General features: G+C 42.8%; 2 protein-coding genes across 2 annotated transcripts in view; one reads left to right on the top strand and one right to left on the bottom strand.

Annotated features, from left to right (window-relative positions):
- The window catches only part of LOC311150647 (carnitine O-palmitoyltransferase 1, liver isoform-like), a gene marked incomplete at its 5' end in the record, with an annotated part of 24,470 nt that extends 8,764 nt beyond the window's left edge, over positions 1 to 15,706 (top strand). Inside the window, 6 exons of the mRNA XM_084188142.1 lie at positions 1,847 to 2,017; positions 6,902 to 7,030; positions 8,218 to 8,373; positions 14,007 to 14,120; positions 14,259 to 14,351; positions 14,701 to 15,706. Of these exons, the coding sequence (XP_084044268.1) occupies positions 1,847 to 2,017; positions 6,902 to 7,030; positions 8,218 to 8,373; positions 14,007 to 14,120; positions 14,259 to 14,351; positions 14,701 to 14,811 (774 nt within the window). The 3' untranslated portion in view covers positions 14,812 to 15,706. The remainder of the gene's footprint in view (positions 1 to 1,846; positions 2,018 to 6,901; positions 7,031 to 8,217; positions 8,374 to 14,006; positions 14,121 to 14,258; positions 14,352 to 14,700) is intronic.
- Positions 1 to 16,323, bottom strand: part of LOC311138743 (NACHT, LRR and PYD domains-containing protein 12-like) — a gene marked incomplete at its 5' end in the record, with an annotated part of 452,061 nt that overhangs the window by 295,747 nt on the left and 139,991 nt on the right. The window lies entirely within an intron of this gene.

The following is a 16,323-nucleotide window of genomic DNA, read 5'->3' as shown; positions in this document are numbered from 1 at the left end:
TTTTTTGTGAAAATTAAATGTTATGTTTTTTGCTGTATTTGATTAATGTTATTGTATAAAAAGGTTTAAATAAATACAAATCTTACAGACATACATGATTTGTATACATTTTATTTCTGTGGTAAGAGGACTTGAAATGACTCGAAACTAAAATGGTAGGACTTTGGACTCGACTTGAGACTTGATGGCTTTGACTTTTGACTCGACTTGGGACTTGCCTCATCTTTGACTCGACTTGACTCGGGACTCGAGGGCAAAGACTTGAGACTTACTTGTGACTTGCATAACAATGACTTTGTCCCACCTCTGCCTATCAGTCACAAAGCGAGCGATAACGGCGAAACACTGCTGGTTTGAGAGTTTGCTGTCGGTCCCGCCTCCCAGTACATGTGTGATTTTGTGTGCGCTGTGGTTGGTTGCAGTCAAATTTATTTACACTGAGGAGAGAGCATGATGCTCCTTCATAGTCTCTGTGAGTGAATTTGCACGTCCTATGTAATGTAAGTGGTAATGATGAGTCGAAATCCACTTAACAATAATTAGGCTTTCTGGCGCATAGGCTATTTACTGTGCTTTAATTGACGACCGAACAGCAAGTGTTGACTGACTAGTTTATAAAAGGTGTCGAACTGACTGAATAAAGTCGTCTTCTATATCTCTTTGCCATTTAATAAATCATACAACGTAGTTATACACTGATTGTACAAAACATTAGGAACACCTGCTCTTTCCATGACCTAGACTGACCAGGTGAGACAAAAGATTTGTGCCTTTGAACAGGGTATGGTAGTAGGTGCCAGGCGCACCGGTTTGAGTGTGTCAAGAACTGCATCGCTGCTGGGTTTTTCACGCTCAACTGTTTCCCGTGTGTATCAAGAATGGTCCACCAACCAAAGGACATCCAGCGACCTTGACACAAAGGTGGGAAGCATTGGAGTCAACATGGGCCAGCATCCCTGTCGAATGCTTTCGACACCTTGTAGAGTCCATGCCCCGACGAATTGAGGCTGTTCTGAGGGCAAAAGGGGGTAAAACTAAATATTAGGAAGGTGTTCCTAATGTTTTGTACACTCAGTGTATGTCTATGGAATCGCATCGGTACAAGTAAACCAAAGATCTTGTTTCTATTTTCCTAGGATATGAAGACCATGTCGGTCGGGACTTGACAGTATAGCCTACCGAATCGCATCGGTGAGAGAGCCCTTCATTTGGCTCCCTAATTTGCATACTGGTTGTTTTTTTGGCGATCATCTATAGTTAAATTATGAAAACATATGATGAAGCTAGTGAATCCTCACTGCAGGAACAACTGGTAGTGGAGAGAGTCATTATGGTCCAAATATGATAATGATTTAAAAAAATATATCTGTAAAATCAGAAAGATATAATACTTTATATTTTTCAAGATACAGTGCATTCAGAAAGTATTCATATATTATTACACATTTTGTTGTTACAGCCTGAATTGAAAATTTATTAAATTGCTTTTTATATTTCGCCAATCTACACACAATACCCCATAATTACAAAGTGATAACAGGTTTTTAGACATTATTGAAAATGAAAAACAGAAATATCTAATTTGCATAAGTATTCACACCCCTGAGTCAATACTTTGTAGAAGCACCTTTGGCAGTGATTACATCTGTAAGTCTAAGAGCTTTCCACCCCTGGATTGAGCAACATTTGCAGCAACATTTGCCCATAATCTTTTTCCAAGTTCTTCAACCTCTGTCAAATTGGTTGTTTTTCATTGCTAGACAACCATTTTCTCTCTCTCGCTCTCTGTATCTCTCTCCCTCTCTCTCTCCATGTCTTTCCTCCCCTCCTCTCTCCATCTCTCTCTCCTCAGGTTCAGGAGCAGGTGTCCATCTCTCTGTCTGTGGCACAGGCCCTAGCTGACGATGTGGACTGTCATGTCTTCCCCTTCAGGGACTTTGGGAAGGGACGCATCAAGAAGCTGAAGATCAGCCCAGACGCCTTCATTCAGTTGGCTCTGCAGCTAGCTTACTACAGGGTGAGTTAAAGGGAATGTCCTTCATACAGTTGGCTCTGCAGCTAGCTTCAGGGCCGTGCACAGACCATTGGGGATGCTGGTGCTCTTGGGGGTGGGGGAGGGGCTATTTTCTAAGATTCAAGAGCTTATGAAATTAGCTAGTTTGATGTGCAATTCGTTACATTTAAAATTAAAACACAATTTATTATGGGACTCAAAATAACATTTAAAGTATTTCATTAAATGATCAAATCCACCAGGCTACGAGGGCAAAAGGGCAGGTTGCCGGGCACTGATTGAGCTCTATCTGTGCACGTGCCTGGCTAGCTTACTACAGGGTAAGTTAAAGGGGATGTCCATCATTCAGCTGGCCCTGCAGCTAGTTTACTACAGGGTAAGCAGGACATTCCTAGAACATATACAACATTGAGAATACCCTCTACCCTATGACTTCCCCTATTCATAGATTCCAATTGACGTAACACAGCGTTGCAGCGCCTTCTTTAGGACTCTGTCGTCCATTGTGGTCCATTGCCTAAAACACACTGTATTAATCAAAGCTAAAACAATCCATCTGAAAATAATGTTGAATAAAAACATGTTTTATTGAATATTAAAACATACAATCTACTTGCAGTGAAGCCGCTCAACATTTACATTACATTCAGTAATCTAACAGACTCACATCCAAAGCGACCCACAGACGCAACCAGGGTCAACGCCCTGCTCAAGGGCACGTCGACAGATCTCCCACAAGGTCAAAAACGGGGACCCAAACCAGCGACCTATCAGCCACCGGCCCAAGCTCCCAACCGCCAGGCCACCAGCCCTCCAAGATCTCCCCCACAGTTCCCTGAGAGCTGCCCCTCGTACCATTTTACATCTAACTAAGATTTTGTGTCACGAAAGCTAGCATTATCTGTCCAACATTAGCTAACTAGCTTTAGCTAAGCTAGCTAGCTAACTAGCGTTAGCTAAGCTAGCTAGCTAGCTGAGCCAGCCAGTCATACTTCATATGAATCTAAATGGATGCTGCTAACCTAGTGCATCACACACAATGTTGAATTCTTCCAACAAAAGCTAGCTAGCTTCTGTTGCTAAGTTAGTATCTAGCTGACATTATAATGAGTTTTCACGAATCAGCTGCCTGTTGCCGCGACTCACGTGAGTCAAAGCAAAGGCATCCCATGAGCTGCTGCTGTGCACAAATGATCAAAAGCAGCAATCGTGGAGAAACATGCTGATATACAGACTGATTTCTGATCATTTAATTTAGGGGCAGCATTTCTACAACTTTAGGGTAAATGAAACAAGCTAAGCAGGCAATTTGTCAGAAGAGGTAGAGTTAGCTAGCTTAGTAGTAGCTACAGTTGAAGTCGGAAGTTTACATATACCTTAGCCAAATAGTTTTTCACAATTCCTGACATTTAATCCTAGTAAAAATTCCCTGTCTTAGGTCAGTTAGGATCACCACATTATTTTAAGAATGTGAAATGTCAGAATAATAGTAGAGAATTATTTATTTCAGCTTTTTGTTCTTTCATCACATTCCCAGTGGGTCAGAAGTTTACATACACTCAATTAATATTTGGTAGCATTGCCTTTAAATTGTTTAACTTGGGTCAAACGTTTCGGGTAGCCTTCCACAAGCTTCCCACAATAAGTTGGGTGAATTTTGGCCCATTCCTCCTGACAGAGCTGGTGTATCTGAGTCAGGTTTGTAGGCCTCCTTGCTCGCACACGCCTTTTCAGTTCTGCCCACACATTTTCTATAGGATTGACGTCAGGGCTTTGTGATGGCCACTCCAATACCTTGACTTTGTTGTTCTTAAGCCATTTTGCCACAACTTTGGAAGTATGCTTGGGGTCATTGTCCATTTGGAAGACCCATTTGCGACCAAGCTTTAACTTCCTGGCGGATGTCTTGAAATGTTGCTTCAATATATCCACATAATTTTCCTTCCTCATGATGCCATCTTTTTTGTGAAGTGCACCACTCCCTCTTGCAGCAAAGCACCCCCACAGCATGATGCTGCCACCCCCGTGCTTCACGGTTGGGATGGTGTTATTCGGCTTGCAAGTTACCCCTTTTTCCTCCAAACATAACGATTGTCATTATGGCCAAACAGTTCCATTTTTGTTTCATCAGACCAGAGGACATTTCTCCAAAAAGTACGATCTTTGTCCCCATGTGCAGTTGCAAACCATAGTCAGGCTTTTTTATGGCGGTTTTGGAGCAGTGGCTTCTTCCTTGCTGAGCGGCCTTTCAGGTTATGTCGATATAGGACTCATTTTACCGTGGATATAGATACTTTTGTACTTGTTTCCTCCAGCATCTTCACAAGGTCCTTTGCTGTTGTTCTGGGATTCATTTGCACTTTTCTCACCAAAGTACGTTCATCTCTAGGAGACAGAACGCATCTACTTCCTGAGCGGTATGACGGCTGCGTGGTCCCATGGTGTTTATACTTGCGTACTATTGTTTGTACAGATGAACATGGTACCTTCAGGCGTTTGGAAATTGCTCCCAAGGATGAACCAGACTTGTGGAGGTCTACAATAATTTTTTTCTGAGGTCTTGGCTGATTTCTTTTGATTTTCCCATGATGTCAAGCAAAGAGGCACTGAGTTTGAAGGTAGGCCTTGAAATACATCCACAGGTACACCTCCAATTGACTCAAATTATGTAAATTAGCCTATCAGAAGCTTCTAAAGCCATGACATCACTTGTAACGGCTGTGCTGGCTGTTGCCTCCGCCAATAAGGTCGGAACGGCTGTGCTGGCTGTTGCCTCCGCTTCCCTGAGTGGGGACGGAGGGACATAACAACTATGACTGCCCTGAGTTCAGTCCTACGGGACTTTGCTCTCTGTCTGGCCCTTACCTAGTTCACCGATTAATCTGCTATTGTGATACCATATTGGAGTGATTCAATATAGTGCTACATAACGAAGGTTACGTATGTAACCACGGTTATGTAAGCTATTGGATCACTCCAATCCTCTTTGTCGGTGATCTACGGCGCCTCGAAAAGGACACGAGGTGGAAGTAGTGTGGCGGCAGCTATTTAAGTGGGTCAGCCGCAGCACTACCCTGTACGTGGTCCTCTGTAGCTCAGCTGGTAGAGCACGGCGCTTGTAATGCCTAGGTAGTGGGTTCGATCCCCGGGACCACCCATACACAAAAATGTATGCACGCATGACTGTAAGTCGCTTTGGATAAAAGCGTCTGCTAAATGGCTTATTATTATTATCTTCACAAGGTCCTTTGCTGTTCTTCTGGGATTGATTTACACTTTTCGCACCAAAGTACGTTCATCTCTAGGAGACATAACGCATCTCCTTCCTGAGCGGTATGACGGCTGCGTGGTCCCATGGTGTTTATACTTGCGTACTATTGTTTGTACAGATGAACGTGGTACCTTCAGGCGTTTGGAAATTGCTCCCAAGGATGAACCAGACTTGTTGAGGTCTTGGCTGATTTCTTTTGATTTTCCCATGATATCAAGCAAAGAGGCACTGAGTTTGAAGGTAGGCCTTGAAATACATCCACAGGTACACCTCCAATTGACTCAAATGATGTAAATTAGCCTATCAGAAGCTTCTAAAGCCATGAAATCATTTTCTGGAATTTTCCAAGCTGTTTAAAGGCACAGTCAACTTAGTGTATGTAAACTTCTGACCCACTGGAATTGTGATACAGTGAATTATAAGTGAAATAATCTGTCTGTAAACAATTGTTGTAAAAATTACTTGTGTCATGCACAAAGTAGATGGCCTAACCGACTTGACAAAACTATAGTTTGTTAACAAGACATTTGTGGAGTGGTTGAAAAACGAGTTTTAATGACTCCAACCTAAGTGTATATAAACTTCCGACTTCAACTGTATGTCAGTAATGTCTCATCTACAGTTTTTAAGTGCTGTGAAAAGCTCGCTAGGAGCGAGATATGGATCACAACCGAGTATTTCAATCTTGTCAAGATTTCTTGTTTTTCCAGGTGCAGTTAGATGGGCGATCTTGGCGTCTTTGTGACCACACTAGTTGCGCCAGAATGTGTGGTCCTAAAGATGGTGGACACAACAAAATTGAACAAAATGGAACTCAAAGTGAAGTCGCTGGTCCCTATGAATATTATCTAATCTAATACACTTTTGGATTCCCCTGGCAAATGTTCAACTCTTTGAAAGACACATTCAGAATGCAGATGTGGATATTACCCAAGAATAATGTTTTCCTCCATCACACATACTGTCTCTCAAGCACATAAAAAAATACCCAAGAATAATGTTTTCCTCCATCACACATACTGTCTCTCAAGCACATAAAAAAATACCTGTAGCTGATTTATTTGGTTGGTTTACTTTCTTATTTATCAATTTTAATTTAATCTCTGGATTTCATGCATGCTTTAGTCTTGGGTAAGTAGCTACATTTGCCTTCTGAATCCTTCTCTGCCAGCTCCCTACTAAAATCACTTGACAAGGTATCTTCCCCAGTTTTCCTATCCCCTCTCACTATTCAAACATGATGTCAAACTGTTAGGAATTTTTGGAAAGACCAGGGACTAGTTGAAGTCATGCCACTGATGTCAGTGACCTCTAGTAAAAGTCTCTTTCATTCCTTCTGACAAGGAAACGATAATTCCTCGTGTTTGTTTAAGAGGTTGCTAACATTACTAGACTGAATACAATGTGTTATAATACAAGAACGCTTTAGTTACCTTGCAACTAGGAATGGAATTGGTGTAGTCTACCATTGAAATTGGCTATTGCTGTATAATAAAAACGGTCATATAGTGCAGTATGCTGAGCTGTACAAGGTTTGTAATTACCGTCCATGAGCAGTGAGAAGAATACTGATAATTTCAGCTAATTATACTGATAATGTTCCCTTTGTCTCCCAGGATCGTAAGACGTTCTGCCTCACCTACGAGGCCTCCATGACACGGCTGTTCCGAGAGGGGAGGACTGAGACTGTACGATCCTGCTCCAATGAGGGCTGTGCCTTTGTCAAAGCTGTGGAGAGCGGAGAGGTAGGCTTAATGACTGGGGTTGTTTTTAACGGTGCTCGTAAGTTCTTCTAGAACCTTCCTAGTGGCTCAGTGAAAATAGGTTTTGCAGGCTTTTCTGTGTTATCGATGCTGAGTCGCGTTCACTTCGGAATGAATGTGTTCACACTTGATAGTGAAACAGATTTCACTCCATTATGAATAAGGTAATTTAGGAAGAAATGGGTTTCAGTCAAAGTGATTTGCATTCATTCTTCAGACACGGATTACTTTTACGGCTGCAAGATTAATTGAAATTGTGATATTGACATGTGCAATATCCATATGTCAAGAGGCTGCAATATTAGCCTTTCTTTGACACTCCGTTAAAGTGGGCTCAGCAATATGACGTTGCCACGAGCAGCACTGCAGATATTGACATGAGTGCGATGCAAGACTTTTCTCTCACACAGTCACACAGAGTATTTGCGTGTGGGTGTGCTTCACGCCAGTGTTTCTCTGCAGTCATTTAACTGTGGTGCTGCGCCAGTGCAAAATCATTTCAGCCATTTCCCAATTGGCAGGTTACCCCATGTTACCCTAACAGGTAGGCCTACATTATATTCCCTGTGTGTTTACACGTTTGTTGGGACGTACATTTAATCAGTAGGATGCTAATTAGTCTAAAGATTACATTTGGGATCTAGCTAATGATAATGTCCAGTTAGCACAGCATGTATTAAGTCCTATTAGCTCATTTTAGAAGTGCTGTTCTCTAACTTGACACTTGTCTCATGGAACTATCAAGTTTTCATCCAAGTGTTTGAAAATCACAAGTCATAATCTCAATTGCAATATCTAGCTCCAGGTTTATGGGATATTTGTTCATACCTGATGGATAACTGCACTTAACTCCATTATCTACACTTCACAGAGTTAAACTACTATAAATCCTTAATCTGAATATTCTCAACTAAAGAGAGAAAATACTCTCCAACAGTAATTAACATAAATCCATTAAAATACTGAGGATCAACTCTATAATAATCTGCTAGCCTAGCGGAACCAGTTTCACTCCATAAATACTTACATTATCCTCTTACGGGGGTTTCACTCTCATATTACATTTTCATTTTATTTATTTGAGTAACCTCTTTCGCCCCACTACTATCATCAACTGTAATCATAATTCATCCTATCTCGCTTCTAACAGACAGGTTATCTTATTACAGGGGCCGGAGCACTGCAGGCGGCTGTTCCGATTGGCTGCCGAGAAGCACCAGAACCTCTACCGATTGGCCATGACAGGGTCCGGCATTGACAGGCACCTCTTCTGCCTGTACGTGGTGTCTAAATACCTGGGGGTGGAGTCACCGTTCCTAACAGAGGTAGGTACAAACATGGATAACATGCTAGCAAGAACAGTATCCCCCTTCCCAGCACACCCCCATTTTCTGTACACAAATATGCGCACAAAGATGCAATTCGTTAACTTAAGTTGCGGTGCTTGGGTACATTTACTGTTGAAGAAAAATACCCTTTATTATAAAGCCATAATTGCAGTTTTTAGAATTTCCACACATGTTTTTAGCAGGTATGGTAGAAAAATTACAAGATTATGTTTAATACTATTTATGCATCGAATGGTTGTTTTATGCAATGGAATAGGGTTCTTAGAACTCTCTCATCTGTGTCTGTGAACTCAGTTGAGCTTGGGCTGGCAATTTATTTATGATGGGCTTGGTGATAAAACCAACAGCCATTCCATTCTATGATTAGTGGTGCATGTGAGGGGGAGATGTATCCGGTCTGACTGAGCCTGCATTCCATAGAATAAATATAAAATATAAATATAATATGCCATTTAGCAGACGCTTTTATCCAAAGCGACTTACAGTCATGCGTGCATACATTTTTTTTTTTGTGAATGGGTGGTCCAGGGGATCGAACCCACTACTTTGGCGTTACAAGCGCCGTGCTCTACCAACTGAGCTACAGAGGACCACATGAGTTGGTGTTTGTGTACTATAGGGTACCAGGGAGGAGATGGCTCGGGTATGGATAATGATGACAGGAACCTTGTCTTGGGGGCCAAACCCTGGTTTCCATACAATGAGAACAATCTTCGTGGCAAATACTATCTGGCTGGGAGATGCTCTTTTTCTCATATACCAAGCCTCACCTTTTGACCCATTCCACACATCTGCTGTTTGTCATGTAGACTAAGAGGGTGTATCTTTGCTATGAAAGATCTTTGTATTCTCTGTATGTCGGCGCTCTCAGCCCAACACTCGAGTGTTGGGTCGACCAGACTTATTATTGCAGAGCACTCACTCTATTCACTTGTGTGTGTGGTGTGACCTGCTCCCAAATTAATACATTTTGAATAAAGTAATATCCTAATTGACCTTCTCTCCTCATTATTGATTAGAATTTCCACGACACAGGGTCCCCAAACAATTGGCCTATGATAAACGCATTTCATGCAATTCTACATAATTTACATGACAGAAGACATTATTAGCAGAATATTTTTTAATACCACATAAATGACCAAAATTACTGGCTACTCTGACACTGAAAAACTGAGATCAATAAAAACGATCTGGTCTTGAATGCAAACAATAGCCCAGGCCAAGCCAATGAAAAGACACACAGATTGTACAATATTAGTGTATATCTACATTTACATCATTTAGCAGACGCTCTTATCCAGAGCGACTTAGTTAGTGAGTGCATACATTATTTTTTATATATTTTAAAAAAGTTTTTATTTTTTGTATTTTTATTTATTTATTTATTTTTTATTTCATACTGGCCCCCCGTGGGAAATGAACCCACAACCCTGGCGTTGCAAACGCCATGCTCTACCAACGGAGCTACATCCCTGCCAGCCATTCCCTCCCCTACCCTGGACGACGCTGGGCCAATTGTGCGCCGCCCCATGGGTCTCCCGGTCGCGGCCGGCTACGACAGAGCCTGGATTCGAACCAGGATCTCTAGTGGCACAGCTAGCACTGCGATGCAGTGCCTTAGACCACTGCGCCACTGAACACTGCGCCACTGCCTTAGTACCAGTCAAAAGTTTGGACACCTACTCATTCAAGGGTTTTTCTTAATTTTTACTATTTTCTACATTGTATAATAATAGTGAAGACATCAAAAATATGGAATAACATATATGGAATCATTTTTAACCAAAAAAGTGTTAAACAAATAAAAATATATTTTAGATTCTTCGAAGTAGCCACCCTTTGTCTTGATGACAGCTTTGCACACTCTTTGCATTCTCTCAACCAGCATCATGAGGAATGCTTTTCCAACAGTCTTGAAGGAGTTCCCACATATGCTGAGCACTTGTTGGCTGCTTTTCCTTCACTCTGCGGTGTAACTCATCCCAAACCATATCAATTGGGTTGAGGTCGGGTGATTGTGGAGGCCAGGTCATCTGATGCAGCACTCCATCACTCTCCTTGGTCAAATAGCCCTTACACAGCCTGGAGGTGTGTTTTGGGTCATTGTCCTGTTGAAAAACTAATTATAGTCCCACTAAGCGAAACCAGATGGGATGGCGTATCGCTGAAGAATGCTGTGGTAGCCATGCTGGTTAAGTGTGGCTTGAATTCTAAATAAATCACCAACAGTGTCACCAGCAAAGCACCCCCACACCATCACACCATCTCCTCCATGCTTCACAGTGGGAACCAGAGATCTGTTCACCTACTCTGCGTCTCACAAAGACACTGCGGTTGGAACCAAAAATCTCAAATTTGGACTCATTGGACCAAAGGACAGATTTCCACCGGTCCAATGTCCATTGCTCGTGTTCCTTTAGTAGTGGTTTCTTTGCAGCAATTCGACAATGAAGGCCTGATTTACACAGTCTCCTCTGAACAATTGATATTAACAGATGTGCCTTCTTAAAAGTGAATTTGTGGAATTTCTTTCCTTAATGCGTTTGAGCCTATCAGTTGTGTTGTGACAAGGTAAGGGGGGTATACAGAATAGCACTATTGGGTAAAAGACCAAGTCCATATTATGGCAAGAACAGCTCAAATAAGGAAAGAGAAACGACAGTCCATCATTACTTTAACATTTTTACATTTTAGTCATTTAGCAGACGCTCTTATCCAGAGCGACTTACAGTTAGTGAGTGCATACATTATATTTTTTAATTTTTCATACTATTTTTCATACCCCGGTGGGAATCGAACCCACAACCCTGGCGTTGCAAACGCCATGCTCTACCAACTGAGCTACATCCCTGCCGGCCATTCCCTCCCCTACCCTAGACGCTGGGCCAATTGTGCGCCGCCCCATGGGTCTCCCGGTCACGGCCGGCTACGACAGAGCCTGGATTCGAACCAGGATCTCTAGTGGCACAGCTAGCACTGCGATGCAGTGCCTTAGACCACTGCGCCACTCGGGAGATGTAAGACATGAAGGTCAGTCAATAAGGAACATTTCAAGAACTTTGAAAGTTTCTTCAAGTTCTGTCGCAAAACCCATCAAGCTCTATGATGAAACTGGCTCTCATGAGGACCGCCACAGGAATGGAAGACCCAGAGTGACCGTTGATGCAGAGGATAACTTCATTAGAGTTACCAGCCTCAGAAATTGCAGGCCAAATAAATGCTTCACAGAGTTCAAGTAACAGACATCTCAACATCAACTGTTCAGAGGAGACTGTGTGAATCAGGCCTTCAATAAGGACACCAATAAGAAGAAGAGACTTGCTTGGGCCAAGAAACACGAGCAATGGACATTAGACCGGTGGAAATGTGTCCTTCGATCTGGAGTCCAAATTTGAGATTTTTGGTTCCAACCGCCGTGTCTTTGTGAGATGCGGTGTGGGTGAACGGATGATCTCTGCATGTGTATTTTCCACTGTAAAGCATGGAGGAGTTATGGTGTAGGGGTGCTTTGCTGGAGACACTGTCTGTGATTTATTTAGAATTCAAGGCACACTTAACTAGCATGGCTACCACAGCATTCTGCAGCGATACGCCATCCCTGGTTTGGGCTTAGTGGGACTATCATTTGTTTTTCAACAGGACAATGACCCAAAACACACCTCCAGGCTGTGTAAGGGCTATTTTACCAAGAAGGAGAGTGATGGAGTGCTGCATCCGATGACCTGGCCTCCACAATCCCCCGACCTCCACCAAATTAAGATGGTTTGGGATGAGTCGGACCGCAGAGTGAAGGAAAAGCAGCCAACAAGTGCTCAGCATATGTAGGAACTCCTTCAAGACTGTTGGAAAAGCATTCCAGGTGAAGCTGGTTGAGAGAATGCCAAGAGTGTGCAAAGCTGTCATCAAGGCAAAGGGTGGCTATTTGAAGAATCTCAAATATAACATATCTTTTTTGTTTTAACTTTTTTGGTTACTACAGGATTCCATATGTGTTATTCATAATTTTGATGTCTTCACTATTATTCTACAATGTAGAAAAAAATAAAGAAAAACCCTTATATATACTGCTCAAAAAAATTAAGGGAACACAAAATGAATGAAATAATCTTATTAAATACTTTTTTCTTTACATAGTTGAATGTGCTGACAACAAAATCACACAAATTATCAATGGAAATCAAATGTATCAACCCATGGAGGTCTGGATTTGGAGTCACCCTCAAAATTTAAGTGGAAAACCACACTACAGGCTGATCCAACTTTGATTTACTGTCCTTAAAACAAGTCAAAATGAGGCTCAGTAGTGTGTGTGGCCTCCACGTGCCTGTATGACCTCCCTACAACGCCTGGGCATGCTCTTGATGAGGTGGCGGATGGTCTCCTGAGGGATCTCCTCCCAGACCTGGACTAAAGCATGGAGCGAGACATGATGTACCAGATGTGCTCAATTGGATTCAGGTCTGGGGAACGGGCGGGCCAGTCCATAGCATCAATGCCTTCCTCTTGCAGGAACTGCTGACACACTCCAGCCACATGAGGTCTAGCATTGTCTTGCATTAGGAGGAACCCAGGGCCAACCGCACCAGCATATGGTCTCACAAGGGGTTTGAGGATCTCATCTCGGTACCTAATGGCAGTCAGGCTACCTCTGGCGAGCACATGGAGGGCTGTGCGGCCCCCCAAATAAATGCCACCCCACATCATGACTGACCCACCGCCAAACCGGTCATGCTGGAGGATGTTGCAGGCAGCAGAACGTTCTCCACGGCGTCTCCAGACTCTGTCACGTGCTCAGTGTGAACCTGCTTTCATCAGTGGTGAATTTGCCAATCTTGGTGTTCTCTGGCAAATGCCAAAAATCCTGCACGGTGTTGGGCTGGATGCACAACCCCCACCTGTGGACGTCGGGCCCTCCATACCACCCTCATGGAGTCTGTTTCTGACCGTTTGAGCAGACACGTGCACATTTGTGGCCTGCTGGAGGTCATTTTGCAGGGCTCTGGCAGTGCTCCTCCTTGCACAAAGGCGGAGGTAGCAGTCCTGCTGCTGGGTTGTTGCCATCCTACGGCCTCCTCCACGTCTCCTGATGTACTGGCCTGTCTCCTGGTAGCGCCTCCATGCTCTGGACACTACGCTGACAGACACAGCAAACCTTCTTGCCACAGCTCGCATTGATGTGCCATCCTGGATGAGCTGCATTACCTGAGCCACTTGTGTGTGTTGTAGACTCCGTCTCATGCTACCACTAGAGTTAAAGCACCGCCAGCATTCAAAAGTGACCAAAACATCAGCCAGGAAGCATAGGAACTGAGAAGTGGTCTGTGGTCACCACCTGCAAAACCAGTCCTTTATTGGGGGTGTCTTGCTAATTGCCTATAATTTCCACCTGTTGTCTATTCCATTTGCACAACAGCATGTGAATTTGTATTGTCAATCAGTGTAGCTTCCTAAGTGGACAGTTTGATTTCACAGAAGTCTGATTGACTTGGAGTTACATTGTGTTGTTTAAGTGTTCCCTTTATTTTTTTTGAACAGTGTATATCAGTAATACTAGAGGTGTAGTGTTGAGTTGTCAAACTGATCCTTCTGCGTGTCTGTCCATCTAGGTGTTGTCGGAGCCCTGGCGTCTCTCCACCAGTCAGACTCCGGTTCAGCAGTTGGAGCTGTTTGACATGAAGAACCACCCAGACTTTATATCCCTGGGGGGAGGCTTCGGCCCTGTGAGTAAACACACACCTCGACTCAGGCGCACACACACACACACACACCTCTACCCAGACTTCAACTACCTGGGGGAGGCTTTGGGCCTGTGAGTACACACGTCATTTTGCTACTTTTCCCACTTCTTACTGTTCCAGGTGGCAGACGATGGCTACGGAGTGTCGTACATTATCGTAGGAGAGGACATGATCAACTACCATGTATCCTGCAAGCACTCCTTCTCTGAGACGGTTAGTGTGTGTTATACACTCGCTTGTATTGGTGACAGATGTTATCGTGCATACAGCAAATGGAAACGTTGACAAGCGGTACATTTTGTCTCTTTAAGCGGACACAAATCATGTATGGCCAGCTGAACATTATGAATGTGCCCTTTATAAAGACCCACCCCCCTCTCTCATCTCCTTTTCTCTATCTACTGTATCTATCTCCCTTCCTTCTATCTGTACAAGTTTTTAACCCCCCCAAATAATCAAGTAAAATCAATATCTGTCTCTCTCTCTTCCTCTCTCTCAATCTTTTTAACTCTCCAGAAATAAACCAAGTCAAATCATTGTATCGCCTCTTTCTCTCTCTCAGGACTCACACCGGTTCGGGGCCCAGATCAGTCGGGCTCTACTGGACCTCCTCTCTGTGCTTACCCCAGCTAAGACTGAGAACCCACAGGCCCCGGACAAGAAACAGCAGTGAACACTTACAGGGAAAGAAGGGACCATGGGGTGGGATGGCGGTAGGGAGTCGCTTTGTTTTTGATAGTGGGAGAATATTATATTGAGCGTGGTTGTGTATAAAGAAAGCCCTAAGAGATTCGGTGTGATGGAATGATGAATTCTGAAAATGAAAGATGTTCCCTTCTGCTCAAAAATGGAGCGGTGGATAGAGAGAGGTGAAGAGATTGAGAAGTGCAATAGGAAGCAAGGGAACTAACAAGGATGAGGCAGAGAGCAAGGGAAGGAGGGATGAGAAAGTGGGGGATAAATCTCCACAAAAAGAAAAGAGAATGAGTAGAGGTTTCACCCATAGAGAGAACATGGGTCAGAGGTCAGACATGGGTCAGAGATAGGCAATAACTTTTTTCTTGTTTTTCTTTCTTTGTGAATACTCACCATAATGGCATTATTTTCTATAGTATCATCTTGAATGTGAACTACTGTCGGAAAGAGTCATGTTTATTCGTGTAATGTTTTATTGAAAAGTCCTTCAGTTGGCCTCAAAGACTTCCCTAGTAAAAAGCTATAGGAGAAGCAGTGGAAGTTGAAAGAAGCGGGACTGACTTTTAATGTAGGTTTAACTCTATTCTCAAGTGACTGGAGAACACTAACTGAATGGGTCGGCTGCAGTGAACATCATTAGGATGTGATATCAGGAGCATGGTTGGGGTCAATTCCATTTTAATTCAATCAATTCAGGGAATAAATTCAAATTCTGTGATTTTAAAAACAATTGCATTTTTCTATGATTTCTCAATACATATGAGAAGGAGAAGCTCTTATTAAAACGTTCTGTTTTTATATTTTAATTAAAAATCACTTTATTGAAGTGTAATTGATCCCAACCCTGTACAGGATATCTGCTTAATTATTTGGCTTGGGATCATCTCCAGGGCTCGTATTCATAAAGCATTTCAGATTAGGAGTCCTGATCTAGAGACAGTTTTGCTTTTTAGATAATAATTAATAAGAGTATATGGACAGGGGTGGACCTGTTCCTGGATCAGCACAACTACTCAGATGCTTTTTGAATACGGGCACAGTTCATTTGAGTTTTTAAACATCCTCACCGGTAGAAATCCACTGTTTCGAACTGAAAGGCGATGAGCCTACGCCTATGATGTTTCACTATTTAAGCAAACACATCATCGTTTTAGTCAAAGCATGCTACAGTGCATTTTTTTCCACATTTTGTTATGTTACAGCCTTATTCTAAAATTGATTACATTTATTTTTTTGCTTCTTAATCTACGCACATTACTCCATAGTGACAAAGCAAAAACAGGTTTTCAGAAATATTTGCCAAAAAAACCGTTAATGTTACATTTACATAAGTATTCAGACCCTTTACTCAGTACTTTGTTGAAGCACCTTTGGCAGCAATTACGGCCTCGAGTCTTCTCGAGTAAGACGCTACAAGCTTTGCACACCTGTATTAGGGGATTTTCTCCCATTCTTTTCTGTAGATCCTCTCTAGCTCTGTCAGGTTGGA

Source organism: Coregonus lavaretus (assembly GCF_964263955.1).
Source record: "Coregonus lavaretus genome assembly, chromosome: 2".
Classification (NCBI taxonomy): domain Eukaryota; kingdom Metazoa; phylum Chordata; class Actinopteri; order Salmoniformes; family Salmonidae; genus Coregonus; species Coregonus lavaretus.
The sequence above is the reverse complement of the archived record's forward strand: the minus strand, read 5'-3'. Positions and strand labels throughout refer to the sequence as shown.